The sequence below is a fragment of the Microtus pennsylvanicus genome, chromosome X (assembly GCF_037038515.1).
Source record: "Microtus pennsylvanicus isolate mMicPen1 chromosome X, mMicPen1.hap1, whole genome shotgun sequence".
Lineage (NCBI taxonomy): Eukaryota > Metazoa > Chordata > Mammalia > Rodentia > Cricetidae > Microtus > Microtus pennsylvanicus.
This window is the reverse complement of record NC_134601.1, coordinates 49,446,422-49,472,849: the sequence shown is the minus strand read 5'-3', so window position 1 is coordinate 49,472,849 and position 26,428 is coordinate 49,446,422. Positions and strand designations below refer to the sequence as shown.

The 26,428-nt window shown below is 36.6% G+C and overlaps 1 protein-coding gene across 1 annotated transcript in view; it reads right to left on the bottom strand.

Annotated features, from left to right (window-relative positions):
- The window catches only part of Tenm1 (teneurin transmembrane protein 1), a 784,432-nt gene that overhangs the window by 98,229 nt on the left and 659,775 nt on the right, over window positions 1-26,428 (bottom strand). Inside the window, exons 21-23 of the mRNA XM_075956580.1 lie at window positions 17,465-17,608; window positions 11,117-11,366; window positions 2,089-2,109 (exon numbers count right to left, since the gene is read on the bottom strand). Of these exons, the coding sequence (XP_075812695.1) occupies window positions 2,089-2,109; window positions 11,117-11,366; window positions 17,465-17,608 (415 nt within the window). The remainder of the gene's footprint in view (window positions 1-2,088; window positions 2,110-11,116; window positions 11,367-17,464; window positions 17,609-26,428) is intronic.

The following is a 26,428-nucleotide window of genomic DNA, read 5'->3' as shown; positions in this document are numbered from 1 at the left end:
ATCTTTTAAGGATTGACATTCTCTTAATTGCAATTGCCCTCTAAGCATATTTATGTATGTTAATAATTATAAACTTGGCAAATGATAACTTGAAATTCAGTTTGTACTGGAAGAAAATCAGATTCAGTTGGAATAGTTGGAATTTTTTTTCTACTTACCTTCTTTGAGTAACAGAACTCAGTAGATTTCAGGTACTTTTTCAACCCTGGAACCGCCATAAGAGGTGCTATATGTAAATTGTAAAGGGCACCACCAGATTCCAAAATGATTTGGCAGCTCTACCCCCAAAGCATCTCTACAGCAAAGATTTCTCAAATAGGTGGTGAGTAAAACTTTTTATGTCTTTAGTTCATTTTTTTTAACTTTCAGAATAATATTTCTCCAACATACTTAGATTTTCCTAGAGTAAAGGATGGGTTGCAACCTTTCCTGGATATAACCTTTAATACTTTGGTATCCAATTTGTGCAGTTTCAACTGTGCCAGATTAATCATGCTTTGTTTAGGTAGGGACCATGGGCTATTTTTCCAAGAGAAATGTTATTCGCACAAAAGTATTTTGGAATGCATTACATTCATTCATTATTGAATATCTCCAATGTGCCTGTAAGCTAAGTTAGAATTAGTATTCACCTCAAATTTCAGCTGGGGAAACCCAGCACCATAAGGGGCTTGCCCAAGGTCACTAACAGTTTTGTGCCCTCACTAAGATTAGATTGGATCCCATGTGACTGTATATGTGAAATGCCAACAGAACACTCTTGATGTGCAAGTGGAAAAGACAACCTGTGTTCTCACATTTTCCTGAGTAACTTGATGTATTTTCTTCATCAAGGCTCTTCTTCAAATTTGTGTACTGGTTTTGAGAAAAGGGAGCAGCCCAACATATCAAAATAAAATTTGGTTAATGTTATTTTCTTGACAGAAAAACACCTTGTATTGATATGCAATTTCCTACCATTTCATACCATTTCCCAAGTACACTTCAGCTCCATTGACAATGATTTCTTTTTGCTTTCTGAAAACATGTAAACTTGCTGCAACTACCTTTCTATTTGCTTCACCCCAACATGACTAAATTCATATCATTTTGACAGAGGATTTCTTTTGCAATTTAGGTGTTAGACCTACTCTGTCATCTTCTAGCTAGTTTTATACTCAAGCCACTGATCTTCAAGTTACCAGTGATCGCTTCATTCACATCACTTAAAATCACATAGATTTTTTTTAAATGGAAAATTAACACTTATAATTATTAACATGCAATAGTAAGCAAATTGGAAACCAACTGAATATGCTTAAACAATCAGTTATGCCAAAGTTGCAAGGCTGATTTTGTTCAATAGCATTTGGGAAGAGGCATTTCCCAACTACAATCCATATTCCAAACCCTACTTGTGCTATTTTGAAGACAACTGGCACTTGGGAATGAAAAAATTCTATATTCCCCTTTGAAATTTCAGAAAGTTTGAGTAATTATGACAACATGCAGTGCAACAACAAGTAGAAATCCTCAGCACTAATTTCAATGCTATCTGCCATTGTCAGTAAATGGTCAGTTTGGAGCTTTTCAGTTAATTCCTTTGGTGAGAGGAAATAGAACACACTTAGTTATATGAAAGGAAAACGGTGTTATTAAAGATAGTTACCAAATACAAAAAGCAACTCTCTCTTTTAAAAGGTCATTATGGTCATTGTCTCTTGATATAACTGACAACTAGACTTTTGAGTCTTGTGAGAAAAAATACTTGCAACTTAAAGACATTAAACTGATTTGAACTTATGGGCTCATTTGTGGTATCACCTTAGGGAAACATAATGAGACTTTTGGCCTTAATTTCTCATGCCATACTGATCTGTCACTCTCATTTATCTTTTTTTCTTTTCTGAGTATTCTTTTCCTTTCTTAAATTCCTCCTGAATATACTGATCTTCTTTTTTGGAAGATACTTACCGGCACATCACTTCCAACTTTACTTTTATACTATTTCTTTAACCTTAGTTAAGAGGCAAACATTCCCTTTTTGTACATATTCGAGGGTGGTTTCTTAGGAAAGAGGGTCATTAGGCAGCTGTGTTATTTGCTTACCTATGTCTGGTATCTCTGTTTCTATGGTGCACAAGGTATCCATGAGTAGCAAGTGAAAACAAATAGAGAGTCATCAGTATCATTCAACAAGAGAAATCTCAGCAGACACATCAATTCCTGACTCAGCTTGTGGCAATTAGAGAGACTGCACTGGGATCATTTAGTCAGTGGGAAGCCAAAGTTGACTCACTTCTTCCTTAGACTCCTTATAAGATGCCATCAAGGTGGTTACATGTCTTGCTTTGGTGGGTAGGTACAGTTCTAAGACAATAAATAAAGCTTCTTCCTGGCCATGTGCATCGGGACCATTGAATTCCAGTGCATGTGCAGTTTCTGGGAGCTCTCCCTTTTCCTACTAAACCAGAATTCTGACATGGAGAAGTAGTGATTGGGGATTTTATTTTTAATAAATTCAGCTGACGATTCTGATGTAGAGTTAAAATTTAAGAACCATTAGGCTTGCGACTGAAATAGCAGCTGCTGCGAAGGAGCATTCTAAATTTTAGTTTGATATTCCTGACTACAGCAGTGTAAAACCACCACATCTTCTCTTAAGACACATATTGGACACACACTCACAAACTCAACTCTAAGACAGTTCTTGGATCTACCTCAGAGATAAGGTGGTGGCATCTGTGCACACATTATTGAAAACATTTCAAAAAGGTCTCATAACTTAAAAGTATGGGAGTTTTCCTCTGCATGCCACAATACTGACCTGCCTGGCAGGATGTACCCATTGCTGTCATAGTGCTATTGCAATTATGGGGTAACCAATCACATTCTTATCGGATACAAGACTTGTTCCACAGGAAGGATGTCATGCCTGATAAAGTAAACTTGCTCAAAGGCCCACGATCATAGGGGGAAGCTACAGTTGTTGTGTTAAATGGTCACTTCATCAAACTGTTCTCTCGATATATGTGTATATCCATAGAATGTTCTGCTGTCAGTTTTGGTTAGAGAAGCCTCTTTTTGTAGTGGGTGGTAGATAATGCAAAGACTCATATCTGGTCAAAGTATCAAGAATAGGTGACTATTAGCGATCAGCTTATGGATGTGTCCTTTATATTAACCTCCCCTCATCCAAGGCTTAAGGAACATCACAGAAGAATGGGCAAAGAATGTCAGAGCTTACGATGAGGAGAACTGTGAAATGCAGACTTTTGACATAATGTGGTTGTTGTACACATCAATCATAGCACCTGTGGTTACATGCACAAGACCTGTACCATATCCAGTCAGACACACTTCCAGTACAAATTGGAGAGGGTCCCCTGAAACCTAACCTTTGGTAGAAGCGCTATTTCCAGCTAATGGTTGCTGGTTGAAGAAGAGTCATTATCCTTGGGGAACATGGTTCCTAATGAGTTGCCTATATACAAGTGGATGGCCATATATATATATATGTACATATGTATATACATATGAGCAGCACTAATTGGACTCAGGAATTATTAACAATAACAACAAAAGGGAACATTAAGCTAGGAGGGAGACCAGTTTGTGGGTACTAGTGGAAGTTGTAAGGAAGTAACGGTAGATTAATATGCCTGAAATAAATTGTATTAATGTATGAAATCTTCAAAGAATTTAAAAATTGAGGACTTTCACTTAGACCACAATAGAATGTCCTTAGCATTGAAACTGCTGCATCAAAAGAGCTTCAATAAAACACCATAACCATCAACTATTAAAGCCTTATGTCTTCCAGCCATCTTTGTTCCAAAGAGCGACTGGCATGGGCAAAACAATTGTCAGCCTCCAAGAAGCAGAACGTTTTGTAAGCACTTCATTTAATAGCTTCTTGACACAAGGTATTGCCTTGGATGTTTCACTGGGTGACGTGGTATGATATTTCTCATATGAGGGGCTCAATCTGTGTGTAGGCCTGACTTTAGGTCAAGTTTGCCTGGAAATAAAAGGCTATAATCAACTGTGAAATATAGTCATTTTAATTTTAAAATCCTTTTAAATCTGGCCCTTAGGTCACTTTGAAGACATGAAGATAATAAACCTTTTTATAAAAACCAGAAAATGTTCTTTTTCTTTGAATGTCCAGGAAGAAAAAAAGATACAGAATTATTTTACTTGAAATTTTCTGCTAAAATGGATTCAACTCTCTTGAAAACTCATCTTTCCAAGGTACTCGCTTGGCCACAGGTCATACTCCACTGGCTCGTCTGTTTCTTTGGCCCATCTCAAAAGGGTAGGTATTCTGTGAGTTGCCACAAAGGTCAACCAGTAAGGAAGCAGAGCTCTGATTAGAAACCTGGCCTCAGGCTTTTTGCTTTTTTCTTTGTCTCTTAGACATTGTTTTTGTGGTCCCTATAAGATGGTTGGTGGAGCTGAGTGGGCTCTAATCGCTGGAGCAAAGTCAATTCTTCTAAAGGAGTCTAGTTGTGAAAACACTAGATGAATCTCATTAAAATATAATTTCATCCACAACGTTTTGTATGCTACAGCAAGACCCATTTGCGTGTCTACAAAGTCTTTTCAAATTCTTAGGTAATGGCATGGAGCAGGGAGGGAGATGGTTTGATTCTCTCGCAGTTGCTTCTGATCCTGCCAATAATGTCATTGTAAATTTGGAAGATGTCCCATCGTATGCAGAGCAGCTTCTCTCATTAACATCTCAGAGGGAGGAAGTGAAAATGATGGAATTTATTTCTAGTGTGTGACCTTGTTCTGTCTTAGAATTACTTTTAGTTAAGGATTTAGGATTGAACTACCACCAAAGTGAACCTGCTGTCTAGCTATCAACTGACAACATACTGAGCTGCCAATGTGTGAACTCTTCACAAGTGCAGAGGCCTATCCGTGGGCATTACTACCTGCTAACTGACACTCTCGAAGCTTGTTATGAGTTAAGAGGAGAAAAGAGTGGACTAACAACTCCTTTGAGAGCCAGAGGTATTCCTAATGAGAGGATCTGTGAATTAACCCTTGAATTTTTTTCTAGGACAAAGTCGATAAAAAAGGGTCATTTAAAAGGAAAGTATTGAGAGGTGATTTTTATGCCATAATTTACCTTTGTAAAATGTACATTTCAGCAACTTCAAATGCATTCAGTTATGCAACCCTTATGATTAACCAACTCAAGAAGAAATTCTCTACCTATTTGATAATTATCATTTTTCCATTTATTCCTCCTCCTCTACTTTGTCCCAGGCAACCAAAAGTCTGGATTTTGTCTGTCTGGATTTGTCTATTCTGTACTTTCACATAAATATACTGATATTGTATTTGTACTTTTATGGCTGTCTTCTTTATTTTTGTTGTTGTTGTTGTTTTGAAGATCTTTTTGTGTGGCTAAAGATAGGAAATAGGGACCATGCCAACCTTAGAGTAGCTGTTCATACTAGTGTCAGGGGAGAGTGGGTGTCTTGCTAAGTGACGGCTGCAACACTCCATGCAGTCTTTACTTTGTTCTCAGTTTCTTTCCTTATCCCTGGCCAGAAATAATAGACTTCTTTCCTTGTTCATCTTTTTGTGTTCTTCTTTTGATGGTTTTGAATTCACACTTGTTTGTGACAGACTTCTTTTTATTTATTTATTTATTTAATTTCTATTGATTCTTTGTGGTGTTCCCATCATGCATTCTGATCCCACTCATCTCCCTATCCCCCTCATGAATCCTCTGCCCTTGCAAAATCCTCCCTAAAACAAAACCGAATTTAAAAGAAAATCAAATGCCAAATATAATAAACAAACAAACAAAAAGTAGAAGCATCTCATCATGGACGCTGTAGTTCACCCTTTAGTCCACACATCTTGCAAGTGTTCACTGTCTTGAGTCATTGGTCTGGCCTGAGGCCTCTGACTTCTGCTACACCGCTGATGATGGGCTCTCTCCGGGACTCCTCTTGGAAATCCTGTTGCTGTCCTGTATGTGACTAACGTCTTAGAGCTTCCAACTCTCATGCTCTGGCTCTTTCCCTGGCTATTGTCAAAATTTGTCTTGTGTTTTACAAAGCCACTGCTAATACCAGAGTGGCAACTCAGGTGGGGCATAGCCATCTATTTATCTACAGGCCGTTTTTCTAATATTTGCAGTTCTAGTTCTGTGAACAAAATGATGGTTTGTGGCAATTTCTCAGATATTCATAGAATTCTTCAAAGCTAAGTTTCTTTTTGATCCTCTTTAAGACTTTCTGTAAGTCAGAACACCCCTTGGCACGTTAACTATTCCTAAATAGATGCTAAAGGCTCCTCCATTTCCAACCAATGACAGGAGTCAAGTCTTATAAGTAATGAAAGAAATATTAACCAATCACTGGAAAAGAAATGGTAAAATCTCGAGAGAAATTTTTATGTCACGTTGACATTTGTCGAGCCCAAATTGCTCAAGGTACCAAGATATATTTTCTAGCCTCTTATTTTCTTTTCTCTTTCATTTTTAAGGGAAGGACAAAATAAATATGTTGAGAATAACTGAATTTTAAAAAAAATAGAAGCATGGTTATTTTTAATAAAGAATAAATCACTTCTAGTCATGCTTAATGGGTTTTCTAATAGAATTGTAAAATTAGAAGATGAGATGTGAGCAAGGGCATATTACATATTTGAATTCATACGAAGTACTTGGTAGGGTGTCTTCTATCTTTACTTATATAATTATCCTTATTAGTTTTAAAAAACCAAAAAGTGACCCAAGGCTAACCAAGATCAAAGGAGAAAAGAAGCAGTCATAATCGATGAGATCTAGCTGAACTTGAACATATTGTAGCTGAAGAAGGGGAGCTCAGAAATCTGATAGCTGTTTTCATACTTGTGAACATCTTTCCAAAATAAGATGGAAATCACTTCTGTGATTCTTCAGATGCTAGAATTTGTTATTAATAAAGAGACCTTTCATAAGGGAAGGTTTAAGTTAATCTTAAAGAAGAAATTCTTTTTTCTTTCTTCTCTCTCTTTCATAAATAAATCTAAAGATGCAGCAAGATTTTGAGAGATATTTAACTTTCTGGCTCCTAAAAACAATCAGACAAATTATAAATTACAAAGTGTCAGGCATGTACTGCACACAGTATCTTCATGGATTCTTCTAATAAACATTAAACTCACAAGTCTCTGATATCACTTTTATACTACTAAAATATGCACATATATTTTTATGTACATATATGTACTTATGTATGTACATATCTTAACCTCACAAGCAAACCCACAGGGAAATGAAGACTCAAACTGTCTTAGAAATGAGTATATCTTTAAAGGTCTTCAGAAAATGGAGTTTTGAAACGTTTGTAGTACAAAAGCTTATAAACTTCACTTCTTTATTATCATCCTACTTGAGACTCTTCCTGGAAGAAAGCAATAAGAACCATACTTGTAGACAAAAGCTACAGGAAACTGGGAAGGGGTACTATAGACTTAAATAACAAGAAATAATGCTTCTCTAGGCAAATGTGTGACAACAACAACAACAATATCATTGATTTTTCGCTTCTGGTTATGTTTAGCAAATAAGGAATGGTCAGGTCAGGGATGAGGATGACTGGCAACCAATTAAATAAAGTGTTATTGAGATCAAAGGAAAGAAATCTCAGATGCAGATGGTTTGGATTGACTGGGGTAAGGTGGAAAGACTACCAGTCTTTGAATGCTTAAGTAGAATCTGAAATTGCTCCATGCTGTCAAATATGGAATAAAATGATGGAAAGTGGAAATACAGGATGTCTTCTACTTGGGACAAATTTTATGTCTTCACAGAATGTCATCAAACACTGAGCCAAGAGTGATCCATATGTGAATCTCTGCATGAGACATATAAGTGTATGTTTGAAGGATAAGGTTGGATTCAATATTACAGAAAAGGAGGTAGAGGACAGAGTACAATATATAATGTGTAATCAAAGAGTTAAAATTTAGGAGGGTTCTTTGACCTTTCCTGTAATAACTCATTTACAACATTGTTGCTTCACTCAATTTTGAATATAACAAACAAGATGACAATATCAGACCTGTATTTTCAAGAAAACAAATTACTTAATAAGGTACAATAACTGAATTAATTGATCTTAACAACAACAAAAAAACTGCACAATGTAAACTTTCTATTTAAACACAGTAGAATTCAATAAGTATTTTGGTTCTAAAGATGTATAGACCTTATTAAATAAACTTATTTCTTCCCAGAAAGTTTATATCTGGGAAAGCTATAGCAAATATATAAATCCTTCAATAATATACAAAGGATTATATATATATATATGTTACTGATCAGTATAGATTTTTTAAAAGTGTTTGGTTATAGTCAAACATAGGGAGTTTTTTCATATTGTATATTTAACGATCCTGTTTCTACGATGGCCAATCAGAGGAGTCTTAGAATTGAGAAGATCACAAAAATCTGTTTCTTTGAATTTAATTTAAAAGAGCTATTAACCATGACTCTATGACATTGCTTCATCGCATAAATGGTTGCTGGCAGGCTGCTGGTAGCATGGAGGCTAAAGGAGGGAAAAACATGGGAAAATTTTGGTGCTGTATTCTTTCTATGGAGAGAGTCCTTAACTTGAAATAGATTCTCAGAAAAATCTGAGTCAGACAAAAACTGGTAAGAAACTCTGAAGGCTCATATCTCAGAGAAGCCCAATAAAGTGATAGGCTAAGTATGAAGGCCTGAGCGTGTGACTTCACATACGTGCATGCCTCTGTACTTGAAGATGTGTACTTGAAGATGTAGGAGTGATGGAAGATCACAGACTTTGGACTGTATACTAAATGAGCAGAAATGAAAGCATATTTTGTACCAGTAGAATCAACTTTATAATTTGAGGTCATGTTATTTTAATTTATACTTAAAACGATTTTCTGTTGAAGGCCACAGGGTACTTTGTACTAAAATGTAAATTTGTGAATTGTTGAGAATCCTTAACTGTGAATTTCATCAATGAAAGACAATTGTTCCACCATAGGTAAATTTACACTCACATTACAAAGGAAAGTATTGAATTGAGCAGGGGCTTCTTTCTCTTAGTATCTTTTTTTTTTTAAATAGATTTTAGTGCTCTTCCTTTGATGAGGAAGCCATGTAAGTATTACATATGTGGGCTTTTACAGGGTTAACAGGTTCAGTAACACCAGGTCTTTTCACTACCTGACAGCCCATGTGTTGAACGAATTGCTCAGTGCTTCCGTTCATGTTTGGCATTATGTTGATAAAAACCCCTAGGATTATGAAAACAATGTAGGATGTTGTATAAATAGTTTTCAAATCCAGTTATGCAACTATTTTAGACTTCTTGCTGACTTTCTACTGATGCCTAAAGAGATATACTACTAGAAATGACAAATCTCCAGGAGGTCTGACATTGTGAGGCCCATGAATACTTGATTAGGGCAGGGCTCTATGAATTAGTGCCCCTCTAGACTTTTTGGATGTGCTTTGTCTTTACAAAGTCTTAACTTCACAGTCTATTTTTTATTAACCAAGGGATTTAGCAGCTTTCTTCCATATGACAGCATTTGCAATTATAATTAAGAAATGTATTAAAACTATAGTGAATTAATGTGGAACATGGATGGTGGCTTGGGACTACATTTCCCAAACTAGGTGTGAAAGAATAACTCAGTTTGAGAAAAGGGAGGCAGATTCCAAAGCAAGAATGAGAATATGAAAACATTCGAGGAATGCCCATGGAAAGTCAGACTTCCATTCCAGGGCAGTAAGGGCTGAATGAGGATGGTGCAGAGCATCTCAGGAGTCCTGAGTACACATCAGGGCTTTGTGATGTGCTGGCTCTGGCAGTCACTAATTTTGATGTCAATGAGGAGATGCCTGAAGCAAAAATTAATTATTGTATGGAATATTCAAAAGACGACATCAAAATCCTTTGGACTCTACAAATTTTAGTCTTAATTTTCAGAGTCATGTGTTATGGATAAATCTGCCATAACCAATTAGAAGGGAAGCCCTGCCAATTTCCTCAGGGATGAAGCAGCAGTTTTAATCCCGAATGGGATAGGAATGGATGCTTTCTTTTTTTGTGAACTCCATAAGACATATGTTTGTCTTATAGACACAGAAAGGGAAGAAATAAGCTGATTAAGCCATGGTTGATTTAGTTGTAATATTTAGGCAACTTCAGGATATAGCAGAGCAAAAAGGTATGAATTCTTCACAAAAGATATTAACATTCTTTGTACTTGCAAGAAAATACTTAGAACAGAGGAAGAAAATCTAAAGATGGATGCTTTAATCATCACTGAATTGCTCTTTCAAAGGTAGAAAGTGTCTTCTTCCTTCCTTGTGATGCCATGAGAAAACAGACTTCAATGTTCTTCTATATTAAATGACTTCAAAAGACTGAAAAGTCCTTTTAAATCTGGTGCTACTGCTACCAGCAACAATGGAACAGGTAGCTTTTAGTAGTTTGACAGCACTCAGTAACTTATGCTGGCACTTGGAAGTACTGAGATCCCTGTAACAGCCTTGCAGACAGGGGAGGCCTCACTGTCAGGGACAGCAATACTTTTGAGCATTTTAAATCAGTGATTAAAGGTTCCTTCGACGAGTTGGAGTGGGCGGGAGACCATTACTCATAACCCTCCTTGTTTTGGAAATTATGATTTTTAATTTATATTTTTCATTGTTGAAAACAGTTTTTGAATTTTAATATTTTGGGGGATTTTAATTGAAATAAAATTACATCACTTTCCCTCTGTCCATCCCTTCCCTGCTACCCTCCCTGGAACTCCTTTTATATCTCTTCCCACTCTCAAGCTTACAGCCTCTTTCTTTTTGATTACTATTGTTGTATATACATACATGAGTATATACATGCATATATGTACATATACATATGTGTACACACATATATACAAATACAACTTTGTGATTTGTGTATGTGTGGTTTCAGGACTAACAAGACAACAAATAGGGGGGAAATTCCCCCATAGTAACTCATAAAAAGTATACTTTATGCTTTTCTTGGCAATAACTTGCCTCTTCACATGATCTCATTCTTGTTTCTTTTTTTCTTTATCTGTCAAGTGAATACAGAGATGAGAAGAAACTTACCTTAATTCCAAAATGCTAACGGAATTTCCCGAAGGAAATATTCGCCTTACAAAATTGAAGTCACCAACATACACACTACCATCAGGGCCAGAAGCTAAAGCAACAGGAGCAAAGAGTTTGTTGTTGTGAGCTGGGCCATTACAGTTAGTGCAGGCTACACTCCTTTGGTGTCCATTACCCATTATGGTTGATATGACTGGGGGCTGCTGGGAAATGAACATATTTTCTCCATTTCCTTTATGTATGATTCCTATACACAAGAAAAAGAGAACAAAAATTAGAAAAGGATTTGCCACACAAACATCTTGCCAAAAATTAAGTTTTCTCATAGAGTTCAAAACAGAAGGGAGCTTTGACCTAACAGGAGAATCTGAGAGTGAATCACGTTACTGTTAATTTGGTTCAAATTTATAGTCATAACCGATAGTGGTATAGCAGTTTGCCTAATTTTGTCTTTCTGTGAGGTGGGGAAATTCAAGGAGTCTCTTTAATACTGATTCCAAATTTAATAAAGTACTTGATAACTAAATTTTAATGGTTTCCTATTTACTTGGCTCTGTGGATTCTATGTGACTAGTTTTACCTTTCTGATTGGCTCTCGTTATGCCTTGCACACATCTACCTCACTCCACTTTCTCCTTATGCAACTGGTGCAGTAACAGTGACGCCACATTGATGTTAATATTCGCATTAGTAAAACACAGTCAGGATGGCAATGTACTTTCATGAAAAGGAAAGAAATCCTACTACTACAATGTACCTCAAAGACACACTCAAGGGACTTGGATTTTCCTCTCTTTTAGACCATATCTCACGATCATCATTGCAAAAACTAGAGACATCGGCTTATGAAGATGCTTTCCATTCATTCTGTTTGGGCAAGTACATTTATACACACAACTTTGACTTTCATCTCTGTTAGCTGAAACTTTCTTCTATTTGGAGTCCTTACCCAACATGCACTTTTTTACTAGACCTCTTTACCTGGATTCTCGGCAGCTACCCCAAGCTGAAAGAGGGTTGGGATTGAGCTCATTATATTTCCTGTATCTCCTACCAAACTCGTCCCTTCCTCTTTTGTTTAAACCCATCCCATGAATATTGTCTCTGCTATGTAGTTACCCAAATTGTAAATCTGCTTATCATAGTGACTCTTCATTTCATTTAATTCTCTAAGCCTTACTAATTCCCATTGAGAATGTCCTTTAAATGTAGTGAAAACTTCCCCATTCCTACTCTTACTGCCTTAGTTCAGTTTTTCTGCTCTCCAGGCATACCCATTTCTGAACCATTGTTCACATCCTTGCTGAAAAGATTATTAAAACCGTAGAATATGTACATATCACTATAGAATAAAGAGTGCGTTCATTACTGAGAAAGCATACAGATTACTTGTAGGTTTGGCTTCTCTTATTATCCTTTTGTTTTTATTCCAATATCTGGTCATAAAAATTTTATATTTTCACACTCTTTCCTTCTGCTATGATTTTGTATGGGTTATTGCCTCTATCCTGAATGGCCTCTTTATTTTGTCTGTTTGAGGGGACTAACTTCAGAGCTCCATCCAGGCAGAATTAATCATGCTTTTCAGTGTGTGCTCATTTTCCATAGCTCTATTGTAACACTTACTACATTGTGTGGTACAGTTTTCCTCACTTCTCTATCTTCTCCGTTGTAACACGAATGAACTCCTTGAAGGCACATCTTCTATCTTACTCCTTTCTGTATTTTTTTTTAGTGCCAATCTCTATGGCCAAGTCTTTATAAGTGCTCAGTAAATGCTGAAAATAGGCTTTAAGTCTCTTGTAGTTTCCTATTCCAAATCTCAATGATTTTGCAAACCTGCTGTGCCAGGGCAGAAAATCCAAGGAAAAAGCACTGCTGTGCTAAATGGCACAAGTCAGTCCAGAACGAGCCAGGGCAGGTAAAACATCCATGTTGTGAGAAGGCATGCCAGTGTGTCAGACTGAAATAACTCACAGTGAATGCATAAATACAGTTACATTCTATGTCCTTCTTTTTCCCTCCCTTGTTTCTTGCTATCTATCTCCTTGCACTATCTGTTATTCTCCTAAATCCTTCCTGAAACATCTTCCTCAGTTTTCTTCCAACTTTCAGCTCTACAAAAGAAACTATTGATCATTCTGAGATAGGAACATTGCTGGTAAAAATAAATAACAACATAAAATATGCATGCCAAGGCACCAATATATACTTAAAAAAGGCCCTTCCAGGAACTACAAATTCCATCCACCATATGATCTTTGGATTTCAAATTTAAGAATGTTTATGCTCCCTCTCAGAGTTATTCCAGATAGCTTTTCAACACATGATTTGCAAGAGTAGCTATAAGTTTACACTCCAACAAATTGACCTTTTATTACAAGACTGTGAAATAACTTTAGGGCCACTACTTGCTGATTATACAGTTGGTAACTTTATTAGCCAGTAAGGACAATTCTTAGGATTTAGAGTAATTAATTCAATATGATTAATAAGGTTGAATTTCATTTCCCTCCCCAAACATTTAATTTTAGTGTATCAATACTGCAATTTTAATGAAATGGGAGGAAGGAAAGGAAACTAGAATGACCGTCATACAACATCATTGAAGAGAAATAGCCTGATGATTGGTAGTCAAATATTCGACAATGAGAGTATGATACATTCTTTAGTAATTGAGGAAACCACTGTTTAGCATGTCAGTACTTCAACAATTCACGATAGGGTGTACTATTCAAAAATATTTCCAATTATTGGCTTGGAAATACCAGATTTGCTATTAACATCTATTTTCACAGGTAGATCTCCATTTTTTATATCAATATAATGGTATAGCTAACAACTGCCCTCCAAATGACATGTTATTACCAGGCTCCTGGCAATTTAAAAGCTAAAGATGGCTATTCTCACCCATTCTTCTAAGCCTGCAATTCCACAACTCCCCTTTTCGATTAGAAAGCCCAGTACTCTATCAAAAAAAAGAAGAATGATTAAAGGAAATAAAACATAAGGCAATGTACTTTCTGATTACATCTCTGCAATTGATGTCTTGCTTTCATGCAAGGTACTAAAGTGCCCATGTACTGAAATTACCATTTCTGTTTAAAGCTGAAGCAATCAAAACAAAAATGGGCAAACCCCTTTTGTATTGCCCTGGAAAAATAGATCATTTTGAAGGGTGTTTTTGTTGTTTTAAGAATCTGTTTAACCTTCTATTCCACAGAGCCAGGCCATACCATCTAGCGACAATGATTTAACATCAATTCTTTTGCAAAAGGTTACTCTGAAAGTATTTTGTTTATGTTTCTGAAAATCTTGATCAATTACTGCTGTTTCTTTTCCAGTGTATTCTGCCATGCATGCTTGTTTTGTAACCGGACAACACACACTCTTTATATGGAGGCCAACTTCTTCCTAAGGATTGGGTGTCTTGTTTATACTTAACAATGAAATCTCACTGGATGGAATACCTTTTCTCCCCCATGTTTTCTCTTTCTCTGATTCAAAGTGAGAGCCAAGTTTGCACGCTAATAGGGTAAGCACATTTTAAAACCGACTATTCCTATCTTTCTGCTACCTCGCTCAAAAGTTCTTCTGAAGCTTACAAACAAGTTTAAAATAAAATTCCCTCTGGAAGCCAGTGGGTGGTGCTTTATGCTGATTTCAAAGAAGAAACCATTTTTCAGACTTATGACCAACAAAAGACGCAATACATATTTCTCTTTCTTACTGCTTGACTGAGAGGATATAAACACAAACTGGGAGATATGCCAGTGTGATCAATGGCAGTTTACTTCTCCCAGTAAAACCATGTGTTGACAAACTACTGGCCTATCTGGGAGGCTAAGGAAATTTGCTATTTCCGATAGATAGCCATGTACAATTAGTACCCTGGATTGTTCTAATATTTTTTAACTATTAGTTCCTAGGAAACACCAGAGGATGTTAGAAAAAATATGCTAATCTCTGTAAGGAATAATAAAATAATACTTTAAAAATACTAAAAGGAATGAATGTGAACTTGACAATCAACTTGTTGAAAACATGTATTTCTAGAGTTTTTATCACAGTGATAGTAGAAAGTGTGTATGTACATCAGTTTGAATATTTAGAAAGCTTTTCCACCAGCAATAGTTAATTGTCAGGTAAATACAATTGTGGTACCTGAAATGACAAGCGGTCTGAACACAGTGCCTATTGGAAACTACCCACTACATAATGATTTGGGAGTCAGAGCAAAACTGCGCCTAGAATGGCAGCAGACATCCAATCTAATTATAGGTGTCTTTTTAACCAGTGAGAGGAAATTGGAGGAAGATAGATTCTTGTTTCTAATCTACTATCTGTCTCAAATCAAAAAGGCTGGGTGCCTAAAGAGTTAGGCTTTTTCATGAGAGAAGTGGAATGGGGGAATTTGGAAAGACATTGTTTCTGCCTTAATCAGTCAGAAAAGACCATCTGACCCGAGGGGGAAGAGCATTGCTTTCTAAATTGGTGTCCCCAACCCTGCTCCCTTGCATTTATCAGTCCTGCTTTTAAAATTGCCTTTGTGGGTGGGGTTTTGACCTCAGAATCACCCTAAGTCAGGCGTGTATATTCAAGGTCAAACTGAAAGGCATCAGTGGAGCTGGCTTTGAATCTATTTCTTGGCAAGTGGGATGAGTTCTTGGTGAGAAAGACAATGCCTCTACAAATAAGATGGTAAATATAAAAATGTCCCTTGGCAGATGAGAAGCTATCCAAAATAGTAAGGTTTCTTTTCCCCAATAAAATGATCAGAAAGGTAGAAACAGAAAGCAGACTTAGTGAGGCTTCTGGTAATGCAAGAAGTTTTTCTGTTGGGATAAAATATCCTGAATGCAGCTTTTGGTGATCGTAGGACAAGTACAAATTTTCTAAGCATCATTTAAGTGTGCACTTCAAATGGGTAAGTTTTATGGTGTCGAAATTATACTTCAATAAAGCAGTTCAAAATTCTCAGAAGTAACTTCATACCTAATTACCTAAAAAGTAATTGTGGGTGAATTAGGGATGTAAGGAATGTGTGGTTCCTAAAGCCAGCTTCCTGAATAGCTCCCCTCTGCTTCAAAGTCTGTGTGAAGCAAATGATAAGAAGATACAAGGCTGGGAGCACACAGCTGGGGGCTGGTTCCATTGAGGTCATTTCCCACTTTGTGTTTAATGTCAATGACAGGCGTTTGAAAGAGACAATCTATATATGCCAATAAAAGTGAGTGGAAAAGAAACAGCTGCTTAAAATGTCAAACTCTTTCAACCCAAAACAAAAAAAACCCTAATAATTTAATAAGTGGCATCTGCCCTTTTGCTTTTGTACTATGAAAACTGTGGCTCTCCTTTTGACAACTGAAAAAAATTGACATTTTACAACTGTGCTTGAAGCTTTACTGTTAAAGCAAACAAACAAACAATTTGAAATGGAACTTAGCATCTTCCTTCAAGAGGAAAGGGGACGTACATTGGTGACATACAGCAACGGATTTATTCCCCTATGTCTCACACTGGGGCTAAGATAGGTTTTTGTCATTCTATTAGTAGAGCAAGTCTGCTTATTTTCACTAATCAAAATTTCCGTGTGGCTATTTTTCACTACATATACAAATAAAACAAGATCATGGGCATAATTGCAAAGTAGAGATCTTAGCTTCACAAAATAACTCAGATTTATTCCATAAATATAGGGTGGACAGAAGGGTGGCTGAACTAAAGTTACATTCATTTTTGTCTTCTGAAAATGCAACGTAAAGTGTATGAACTAGCCCAGGTTCTTAGAAACTAACTCTTTCGACAAAAAGACAATATGTTTTTTTTTTTAATTTTTTTTATTGATAAAAGGAGAATAAAGAAAAGAAAAAAAAAACAAATTTCCACCTCCTCCCACAACTGGATGTCAACCTGGAGGAGGGGGACAATATGGTTTTTGTGGTGAAAAGTTCTAAGCAGTGGATGTTTATAGGAAATTGGGATGGAAATCCCAAGGGCCAGTTTCTAGGAGTGCAAAAGTAAGTGGAGAAGTTTGAATGAGTAGTAAAATCAGTGTAAACACAGGAGATACATATGATCCTTTCTCATGCTTGATTTTATTTACTGAAGGCTCCAATTACAAACTAAGAAGTGATAATAAGTGAGAGTGTTCTGATTCTGAGACACTAAAACAAATTCATCATCAAATTATAGTACCCAGAAGCAGATGTATTAACTTGGACATGTCTAAGTGTCATCCTTGTAGGTGATTTTTCTCTTACATTTGACCAAATTTTCAACAACAAATGTGTACTAAACAGTATTAGGAAACTGGTATTAATACAAACTTTGAAAGTAGCTCACCACTTTGAGGATTAAAAATATGATGCTTATTCAAGGACCAGCCTCCTAGGTTCGATGCATCCATCTCAAAGCCCTGTAAAACGACTGTCCTTTGTTCCCAGAGAATAAAGTCAGGGCACATCTCATATTCATATCCCACAGACACTGCAAAGAAAGAGTTAATAGTGTATTAGAAAACTGTAAAATATTTACTTTGTATTCACACTGGTTGATAATTATGTGATTATTGATTTGCTATTTATTTTTGATTTGGGGTGAAATTTAATAGCAAATGACTTTCACCTGGCATAGTTTGGAACTGTACACATAATGGCATTAGTTACTCCAAAATGTCCAGCCAGTGAATCCTGGGTATATATATGAAGCATTAAGTGAGTGGATGCTGTGATAGCTAGTTAGGTACCATATGCATGTGAACATTCAACTTGATTCTGGGCTTTCTGATTAGATTCTGCCATGTAAATCTAAGGAGAGAGGTTCTTTGAGAATTAAGCACACATGGTGTAATTCCTCTCAGTACTTTTATAGGTGAAGTACAGGATAAAGCTTGTTTCTCACTTCTCTAGAGCATAAAATACATTCAGGAAATGGACTTTGGAGTGCTGAACCACTTATGCAACACTTGAATACATAAGAAACTAATAAAATTGATTTAGTCAATTCATGTATTTTCTATACCAACAGCCTTTACTTTACTAAGAGGTGTGAATTTGCTTAGAGAGCTGAAACTGTAAATTATACGTTGTGTATATTATGTTTTTCTTTCTGCATATAGAGTACCAATGGGACATCACCCAAGCATTTGGCTCCAACTCTTATGAAGCACAGATGTTGTGTATTAAACGTGGAACCATAGTATGCCTCTAAAATGGGAAGTTCAGAATGCGGTACCTTGGATGTCTCTGTCCTACTGAAATATGTATAGCTCAAGCATACCAAATCATAGCCATTTTCTCAGTTGGTGAACCTGCTTACCTGTCGGAACCCCAAATTTCTGCCTTATGAATTTCAAAATGCTTTCTATCTTCGTAATGTTCTAAGCCTGAGAGAACTGACTCATTACACTGCACATCCCAAAGGTGCTTTTGCTTCTCTGGCAGCTTAAAATAGACCCAGTTGGTCTGTCTTCTGATACTGCTTTCCAGTACCAGCCTCTACCAGATCTTTACATGTCCTTGGAGAGTTCAGTTCTTCCTTTGCTGTTTGGTTATGAAAACTGGCAGAGAAAACAGGTGCTTAAGCAATGGCAGCATAATGGATCCAAAATAAAAAAGGAAAGCAAATTAGTTCTGGTTACTGGCATTATTATTTGATCAGAAAAATAATTAAGTTGATTTGCTTGTGTATGTGTATGTAAGAGTCCATATGTAGATAAGTCAAAGATTGTGAGTATACTATTCTTTATAAGTGCTTGGCCAGTTTGAAGTTGCAGGCTACATTTCTTTTGGCTCCTCAACCCAACAAGGCTTAGGAGTAAGAAATCACAATAGTTCCTGCTGGGCACGACTTGATATTAGAAGGACCATACCATTGACATTAAGTTTGCTGTTATCATCTTGAAACCCTTCATAGTTTTTAGAGAAGGGCATATGTATTTTCATTTTTGTTTCACTGGGCCTCACAAATTACATAATCAGTTCTGATGTCACCACAGTTCTATCAGCTATCAGCTGATTAAGACTCATGGGAACTTATTTTTTTCTGGTATGCATACATGTTTGTGTATGTTTGCATATATGTGGAATCCAGAGGAGGTTGACATCTAGTGTGCCCTTTAAATTTTAACATCTAATCTATCTATCTATCTATCTATCTATCTATCTATCTATCTATCTATCTATCTATCTATCTATCTACCTACCTACCTACCTACCTATCTATCTATCTATCTATCTATCTATCTATCTATCTATCTATCTATCTATCTATCTATCTGCATGTATGTATGTATGTATGTATTTGTGCGTCTTCCAAATGTGCATGTGGAAGTTAGAGGACAACATCTGTGAGTCAGCTCCTTCTTTCCACCATGCTGTTTCCAGTCAGCTAACTCAGGTCATCAGGCTTGGCTAGAAGCACCTTTAATAGCTGAGCCATCTTGCTGGCCCCACCCCTATTTTTGATGATGGGAGCAGTCTATTGGTAAACTGAGCTCATCAGTTCAGCAAGACTGGCTGACTAGCTAGTCCAGGGATCCTCTTCTTCACTCTTTCTTAGTTCTAGGATTACAAATGCAAGCCATCGCACCTGGATTCCACATGGTTTTGGTAACAGAAGTCAGGCCTCCATGTCCTCTACCTGCTGAGCAGTTCTCCGTTTCTGCAAACCCATTTGTAATTTTAGTCTCTACTAAGCAGCACTATCAAGAGAGAGCAGTAGGCAAGGACAATTACTAATCATAAAATGAAAGTAATCTCTAAAGGGAAATTATTAGAGGGTTCTCTGTATAGCGCTGCTATCTATGAAGATAGGTGCAAATAGGATCTCTGAGTTAAAAGGAACCTCAAAGATAATCCCTGGTTGTACTTATCTAACTAGTCAATGCTGTCTACAGTTTTCCTGCTATCTCACCATAGCTCTTATACTGGTTAAAACAACTCAAAACAGCCGAGTTTAGATCAAGAGAAGAAAAACTTTGACTTTCTTATCTGTTGGTAAGTAAGTTTGGGGTCTCGGGCAAATTCTTCTTCATCTCCAAGTTGGAAGAAAGGCAATAAAATTGGTCCTTCTTATGCTATTATGGGTTATGAAGTATTTTATTGTGAATCTTGTGAACAATATCATGGATATTCTTTCTGGAAAGTGAAAATATGCACAGAATTTTGTATACCAATCTAGGTGGTAGTTGTCTTAATATCCAAATATTTTTGGACTTAGGACACATATATTTAAGAATCCTTTTCACTTCCCCTTTATCATTACCACTATGTGATTCTAAATTGCACTCCCTTTACATGATATTTACAAGTTTAGGATCAACGTAACAAGCCAAATAGTGCAATGTGTCTCATGTTGGAAAGATCAGATGATTAGAGAACACATTAAAGAACATGTTGGTGTATAGAATGACACGATTTCTGCTTCTATTACCAATGTTTAAAAGTCTCGATTAATAAATAATCACAACAGTAATAATCACAAGTTTCTTTAAAGTCATCATCTCTTTCCTCACAGTATGTCTGGTAATTATGGGATCTGCCTTCTGTACATCGGAAGCCTGGTAAGCACCTCTAGAATCCCTTCTCCGGAAGGTGATTGTGTAGTTTCGCAAATAAGTAATGTGCCTTGGTGACCTCTGATGATGGTGTGGAGCCTGTTTTTTCCCTCTCAGTAACAGTTAAAGATCATCCTAACTCGGCAGCAGGAAACGCTTACATAAAGCATCAATTAAACAGTTCTCGATGCAACGGTAATGAGACACACATACTCTTTTCACCGCCTTCTATCTGCTCTCTGAATTGCTCTCCAGTCTGCAACAAAAAAGTGCATTGGCTGCAAACACCACAATTATATTACTTTTTTCTCCCCAGTCACAGCAAATAGCAACAAGGCAAGCACTTAATAAGTTCCCTCTAATTTTTATTAGATTTACATTCTCCTGAGAAAGCTCTATGAGCTAATAAAGTTATAATTTATACTTAAGACTTGTCCAAAATTCCAACTGACTTTAATAAGAATGGCTGTGTGTTGGTGTATTTGTGTGTGTGTGTGTGTGTGTGTGTGTGTGTGTGCAGAACCTTGCTCAAAGTAACAAGGCGAGGTTCCTTTCTCACACAGCCCTCTTAGCTTAATCCTGAAACTTACAATTGGCTTCTGAGAATGGAAAGTTTCTCTCTATGATGCTTAACTGCTCTCCAAATGCAAGAGGACTAGCAAATGCAATAGCAGCACAATCTTCAGCTTCTCGTGGAAGCAGACCGCAATGCACTAAAGCCCCAGTGTTTTGTATAATTAAATATAGAAAAAGTGGTTTATATTGGATCCAGTGCTGAAAATGCTAAGCCTTGACATAACATTCTGCTCAGTACCATGACAGCTGCTGTGCTAAGCAAGCAGACTGGACCATGACCAGTTTCTGGTCTCTTCCCTATAGCATTGGATCATTAACACAGTATTGTATAAGTCACAGATTCAGCCTCTGGCACTCTGGAGTAGAGCTAGGAAAACTAGTATAATAAGAGAGAAAACTAATTCAACAGTATTTCAGAAGGTCTGTAGAAGTGGTTCAGACTGGCAGTGAGCAGGGAAAGGTAGGCAAAGGGTCATGGGTTATACTTCACAGGATGTGGCCCAGGGCCCCATGCTGCTGTAAAATTATTGGGAAGGCAATTGGAAAAGAGTCAATATGGAAAAATGCATTCTTTGAGCCATGTGGCACCTTCCTTTGTGATACCCTTAACTCCATCTAGAGTTATGCCTTTCCATAGTCTGTGTCTCACATGTATGCAGAGATAGTAAGTGAATATTCGCTAAGCATGAGTCACTGGTTGTCCTGTGCACATACTATTTTTTTTCGCAGAGAGCTGTGTTTTCTGATCATAGGTACACACCTCTGACTTCATTGTTAGTCTTCTTGCAAATCTCCCACTGGAATATAAAGAAAACTGAATGCAAAAGACTAGCTTATTCTCTCTGATGCATTTGAAAAAACCCTCTTAATGTTTATTTTACTTATATGGGCAGCATTATTCACCACTTGTGGACTATAAGAAGGCTATGGGGCCACACTGTCTATGACATCTAGTTTTGTAAATATACCATTCATCTATAATGGCTAGAATAAGGGATTGACATTAAGTAGCCAAGGTAAAAATACAATGTAATGAAGCTGATATGTGAAATATGACAAGATGAAGCAAATGATTTTCAATAGCTTCAGGCTAAGGCTTCAGAATTCATAATGCTTGCATTTATGAAAGTAATATATAATTAAAGGTGATCTGATAGTCAGTGGAAAAATTTGTGTTACATTCATGAACTAAGCATACATCTAGAAATAATTTGAACACATTTAAAGAATAACAAGAAATAAAAATCCTTTTCTTCAAAAAGAAGCCATTCAATAGAACAATAAATATTTTCCATTAAAACTATATTAATACAAACCCAGAAAATGACAGAAAACAAAACACCCAAAGAATCAAATGAAAGCCATAACAACAGATCAACACTGTGTTGACAACATGCTACCTATTGTAAATAAATGAGTGTTCTCAAAGTTGTATCTTTTCCTATTCTCTAGTAATTTATTATAAAATAGTGTGACCTCAGAGGTTCCTTGATTTGACATGTTGCCTGATTGCCTGAAACGCTTTGTTTACCTGTAATTCTCAGTTTTTTAATGCTGTCGGCATCAGATGGTAGGTTTTTATTGAGGGCCTTTTCAACATTTGTGGAAATAGTAATATCTTTTTCACCTTTAAGCTTCTAAGATAGTGAGTTTTAGCAATAGATTTCCCAAGGCTGAACCATCATGTGGTCCTAAATTAAATCCAACCTGATCATGATACATTATCCTTGCTCCAGTTACTGGATTTGACTTGGGAACTACTAATACTTTACTTAGGAAATGTACTCTACCCATTCACAAAAAGGGGTTGTGCAAGATAATATTAAAAGATATGTATTTGGACAAGTAGAAAAAGGGCATTTAGGAGTGTGAGTAGCTATTCAACTGTTTCATACTAGGCTGCATACTGAAATATAATTTTGTAATAGTTTTTTTTCTGGATAATTTCTTCAAGTCTAATTGCATGAAGACCAGAAAGATGTTCTGGGATTATATACAAATTTGTGAGTGCCTTTGCGTATTCCTCTTACTGTGGAGCGATATCATTCCACTACACAGGCAAGGCTAAGGGGTCACTTCTGACTTTATTCACTTGTTTGTTCAATCATTCAACAAATATGCAATATTTATTGAGTACCTCCTGCTTACAGGCACTGTATGGGGCACATGGGATATGAAAATGAATAAAACAGAATAAAGCAGAATTCCTCTTGGCGCAGCTTATAGTCTAGTGAAACAAAAAATATGAAAGAAAAATTAATAGCTCACACAATTACTTACATATGTTTTGATAAATGTTACAAGAAGAAAATGTGTACTATTAGGAATGATTCTAATAAGGGAATTCATGTCAGATGGGGGAGACAAAGAGAAGAGGTTTACCTAATTAGGTTTCCCTCACTTGTGGGGGGCACAATCTAAGACCTCTTTCTGGATGTCTGAAATTGTGACTGGTATCAAATCTATGTTGGTGCTTTCGTCTATGTGCCCTGCAGCATTGTCACACAGTAGTCAGAGTTAATCTGTCTTTCCATGTTTCATGCTGTGGTGTCTCCTTTGCACAACTATTCTTGTGCTTTGGAGTCATTAAGTAAATTAACTGTTAATTGAACACAAGCACTCCAATAGCTTAGGAGTTGATTTGATAACTAACACTACTGTGTGACATTAATAGGCCATTAGTATATACACTATGGATATGCTAGACAAACAGAGAATGTTTTTCTTGCTTTTGAAATTATTATTGTCATGCAAGCATGCTGTGTGTGTGTGTGTGTGTGTGTATGAGTGAGTGCGCGTGTGCATGTGCCATACTGAACCACATAGAGGTTGGAGGACAACTTTGTCTAGTCATCTCTCCCCTTTTACCTCTACACGAGTTCTAAGGATGGAGCCCAGGTCGTCAGATTTGCATGTCAAGCAGTTTACTAGCCGAGCCATCTCACTGCCCTAAATTATTCCTGTCTCGGCAAGATCGAATGGCGAGAGATATCATTATGCTGCTCGGAATGGCATGCAGTCTAAAACGGCATGGAGTATTTATTTCCAGAAATTTTCACTTAACATTTTCAGACTTCAGTTCACTGGGTAACTGAAACCAAGAAAAGTGAAACCACAGATAAGAGGAAAGGAGGGTACTGCATAGGATCACCTTGACTAACAAGGGCTTGTGTTTGCAAGCTGCAAACATTTGGAGTAAAAAACGCATTTAATACACTTAACCTTGTGTACTTCAGAACTTAGCAAGACAGCTCACTATATAAGATCAGTTATTTACTCTTTTAATTCAGTGACTAACTGGGAACTACAGCTTTCTGTTGCTTCCCAGCAACACCAGGGCATGTGATAACTACTGCATATCACTAGGCAGGGTAACATCAAAATTCAAAGTATGGCTCTTACTAAATGCACATTGCTTTTATGCCACTGTAACATCATGACATAGAAAAATTGAAAGTTAACCTTGCATTAGTGTGGGGGGTGCTATCTGTGTAGGGAAAACCATTTTAGGCAGAAAGAGTAACGTGTTGAACACTTTGATACTTGGCACTTTTATGAAATTTAAAGAAGGTCAGATTGGCTGGAGTCACTTTTTTCCCAGTGCATGAAAAATAAAGAACCACAATTATTCTCAACCTCACCTAGTAAAAGGTAAAACAAAAGATTGCTATCCTTTAGTTTTTAGACAATTTTGTTTGGGTAGGTGATTCAAGAGAGAGACTCACTTTGGAAATGGGCTTTTAAAATGTGCTTGAGTAAAAGGGATGTAAAAGAAATACCCCTTTATTCTCAAAAGCACCTAGTTTTGATAGATAAAGTATGTTCTCACCCAATTTTGAAGGACTATAATTGTAATATCTTGAGATATGTTGGGAGAAAGGAGTTGAAGGCAAGAATAGTTGAAGATGCTGCCTTGATCGGTAAGTTGTATGTTTTGCTAAAACATGTTTTTTTCTGTCTCTAGATTTTGTTATACTACAAATGACTTTCAAACTTTTACTCCTGAATGTCACATGAAAGAGTTTGTTGATTTTGACCCACAATACATATACACATATGGTAACACACACACACACACACAAAAAAACACACACATGCACAGACTGAAATAAAGTGTTCCTATGCATCATATTTTGATACTTTCTATTGTGTTCTTGTCACTTTTGTCCTATTATTACCTAATAAATATATTCTATTATTCCAAAATGCTGCTAGACTCATGAAATGAGTTTTACGATCTAACCATGAGTTTGACCAGACTGAAATGGACACATAGTACTTGCTTACCAGAGTATTAGGGTAAGTCCTAGACTTTCTTACTTTAGAGATTCTATCTCATATTAAAATGGCCATAACTTACATCCCACACTAAACATTTCATATTTAAATTTAAAAAATTAATAGTAGCTTAAAAGCTGACATAATGCTTGGTTTTGCAGCCACTCACTTAACATTTATTTGTCGTGATTTTTCTGGTTTGCTTTTTCATACTTTGCTTTAAAGTTGCAAGCATGTAATTGTTCCTTAAAAAACTTAAAGCCTGGGCACTGTGCCTATAAAGTTGACAGTCTAACACAGTTCTGCTCTCAGTTAGCAATTATGAATTAATCAGTGGAAAGAAATGATGAGAGATTATTATCTATGCTAGCTTTTCTGACAGAAAGCCACTGGGGCATAGAATTGGGTGCTTGTTAAAGTGGGGTGTTCTCTCATTGGATCAAGAATGACAGAAGAAAAGACACATAGGACTGGAAGATCTGAGTTGGAATTCCGTCTCTGTACAGGTTTTTCGGCTCTTTCTGAACCTGGTTCTTCCTCTGGATATTGGAAACCTTATTAATTTTGCCATGCCTACCAAGCAGGAATGCTATATGGATTAAAATGAAATAATGTATGTGAAAGTACCTTGCAAATTGTAAAGCACTCCCCATTTATTATTAAAATATTCGGTGGGTACTGTTCTCGTGGCTGCCCAGCTTGCTTAGGTTTTACTGAAGGAAAATTTATGAACACTAAAGCATCATTCTCAGGAATGTTTTGTGTGCACAAAGCAGCCATAGCTTAGCACCTATTACTATTAATGTTCCCCTGTTTCTCTCTAACACAATTTAGACTGACTCCTATGCATTGTGAGCCTTTAAGAAGTCTAGTTCTCGCAGAAACACCACTCTTTC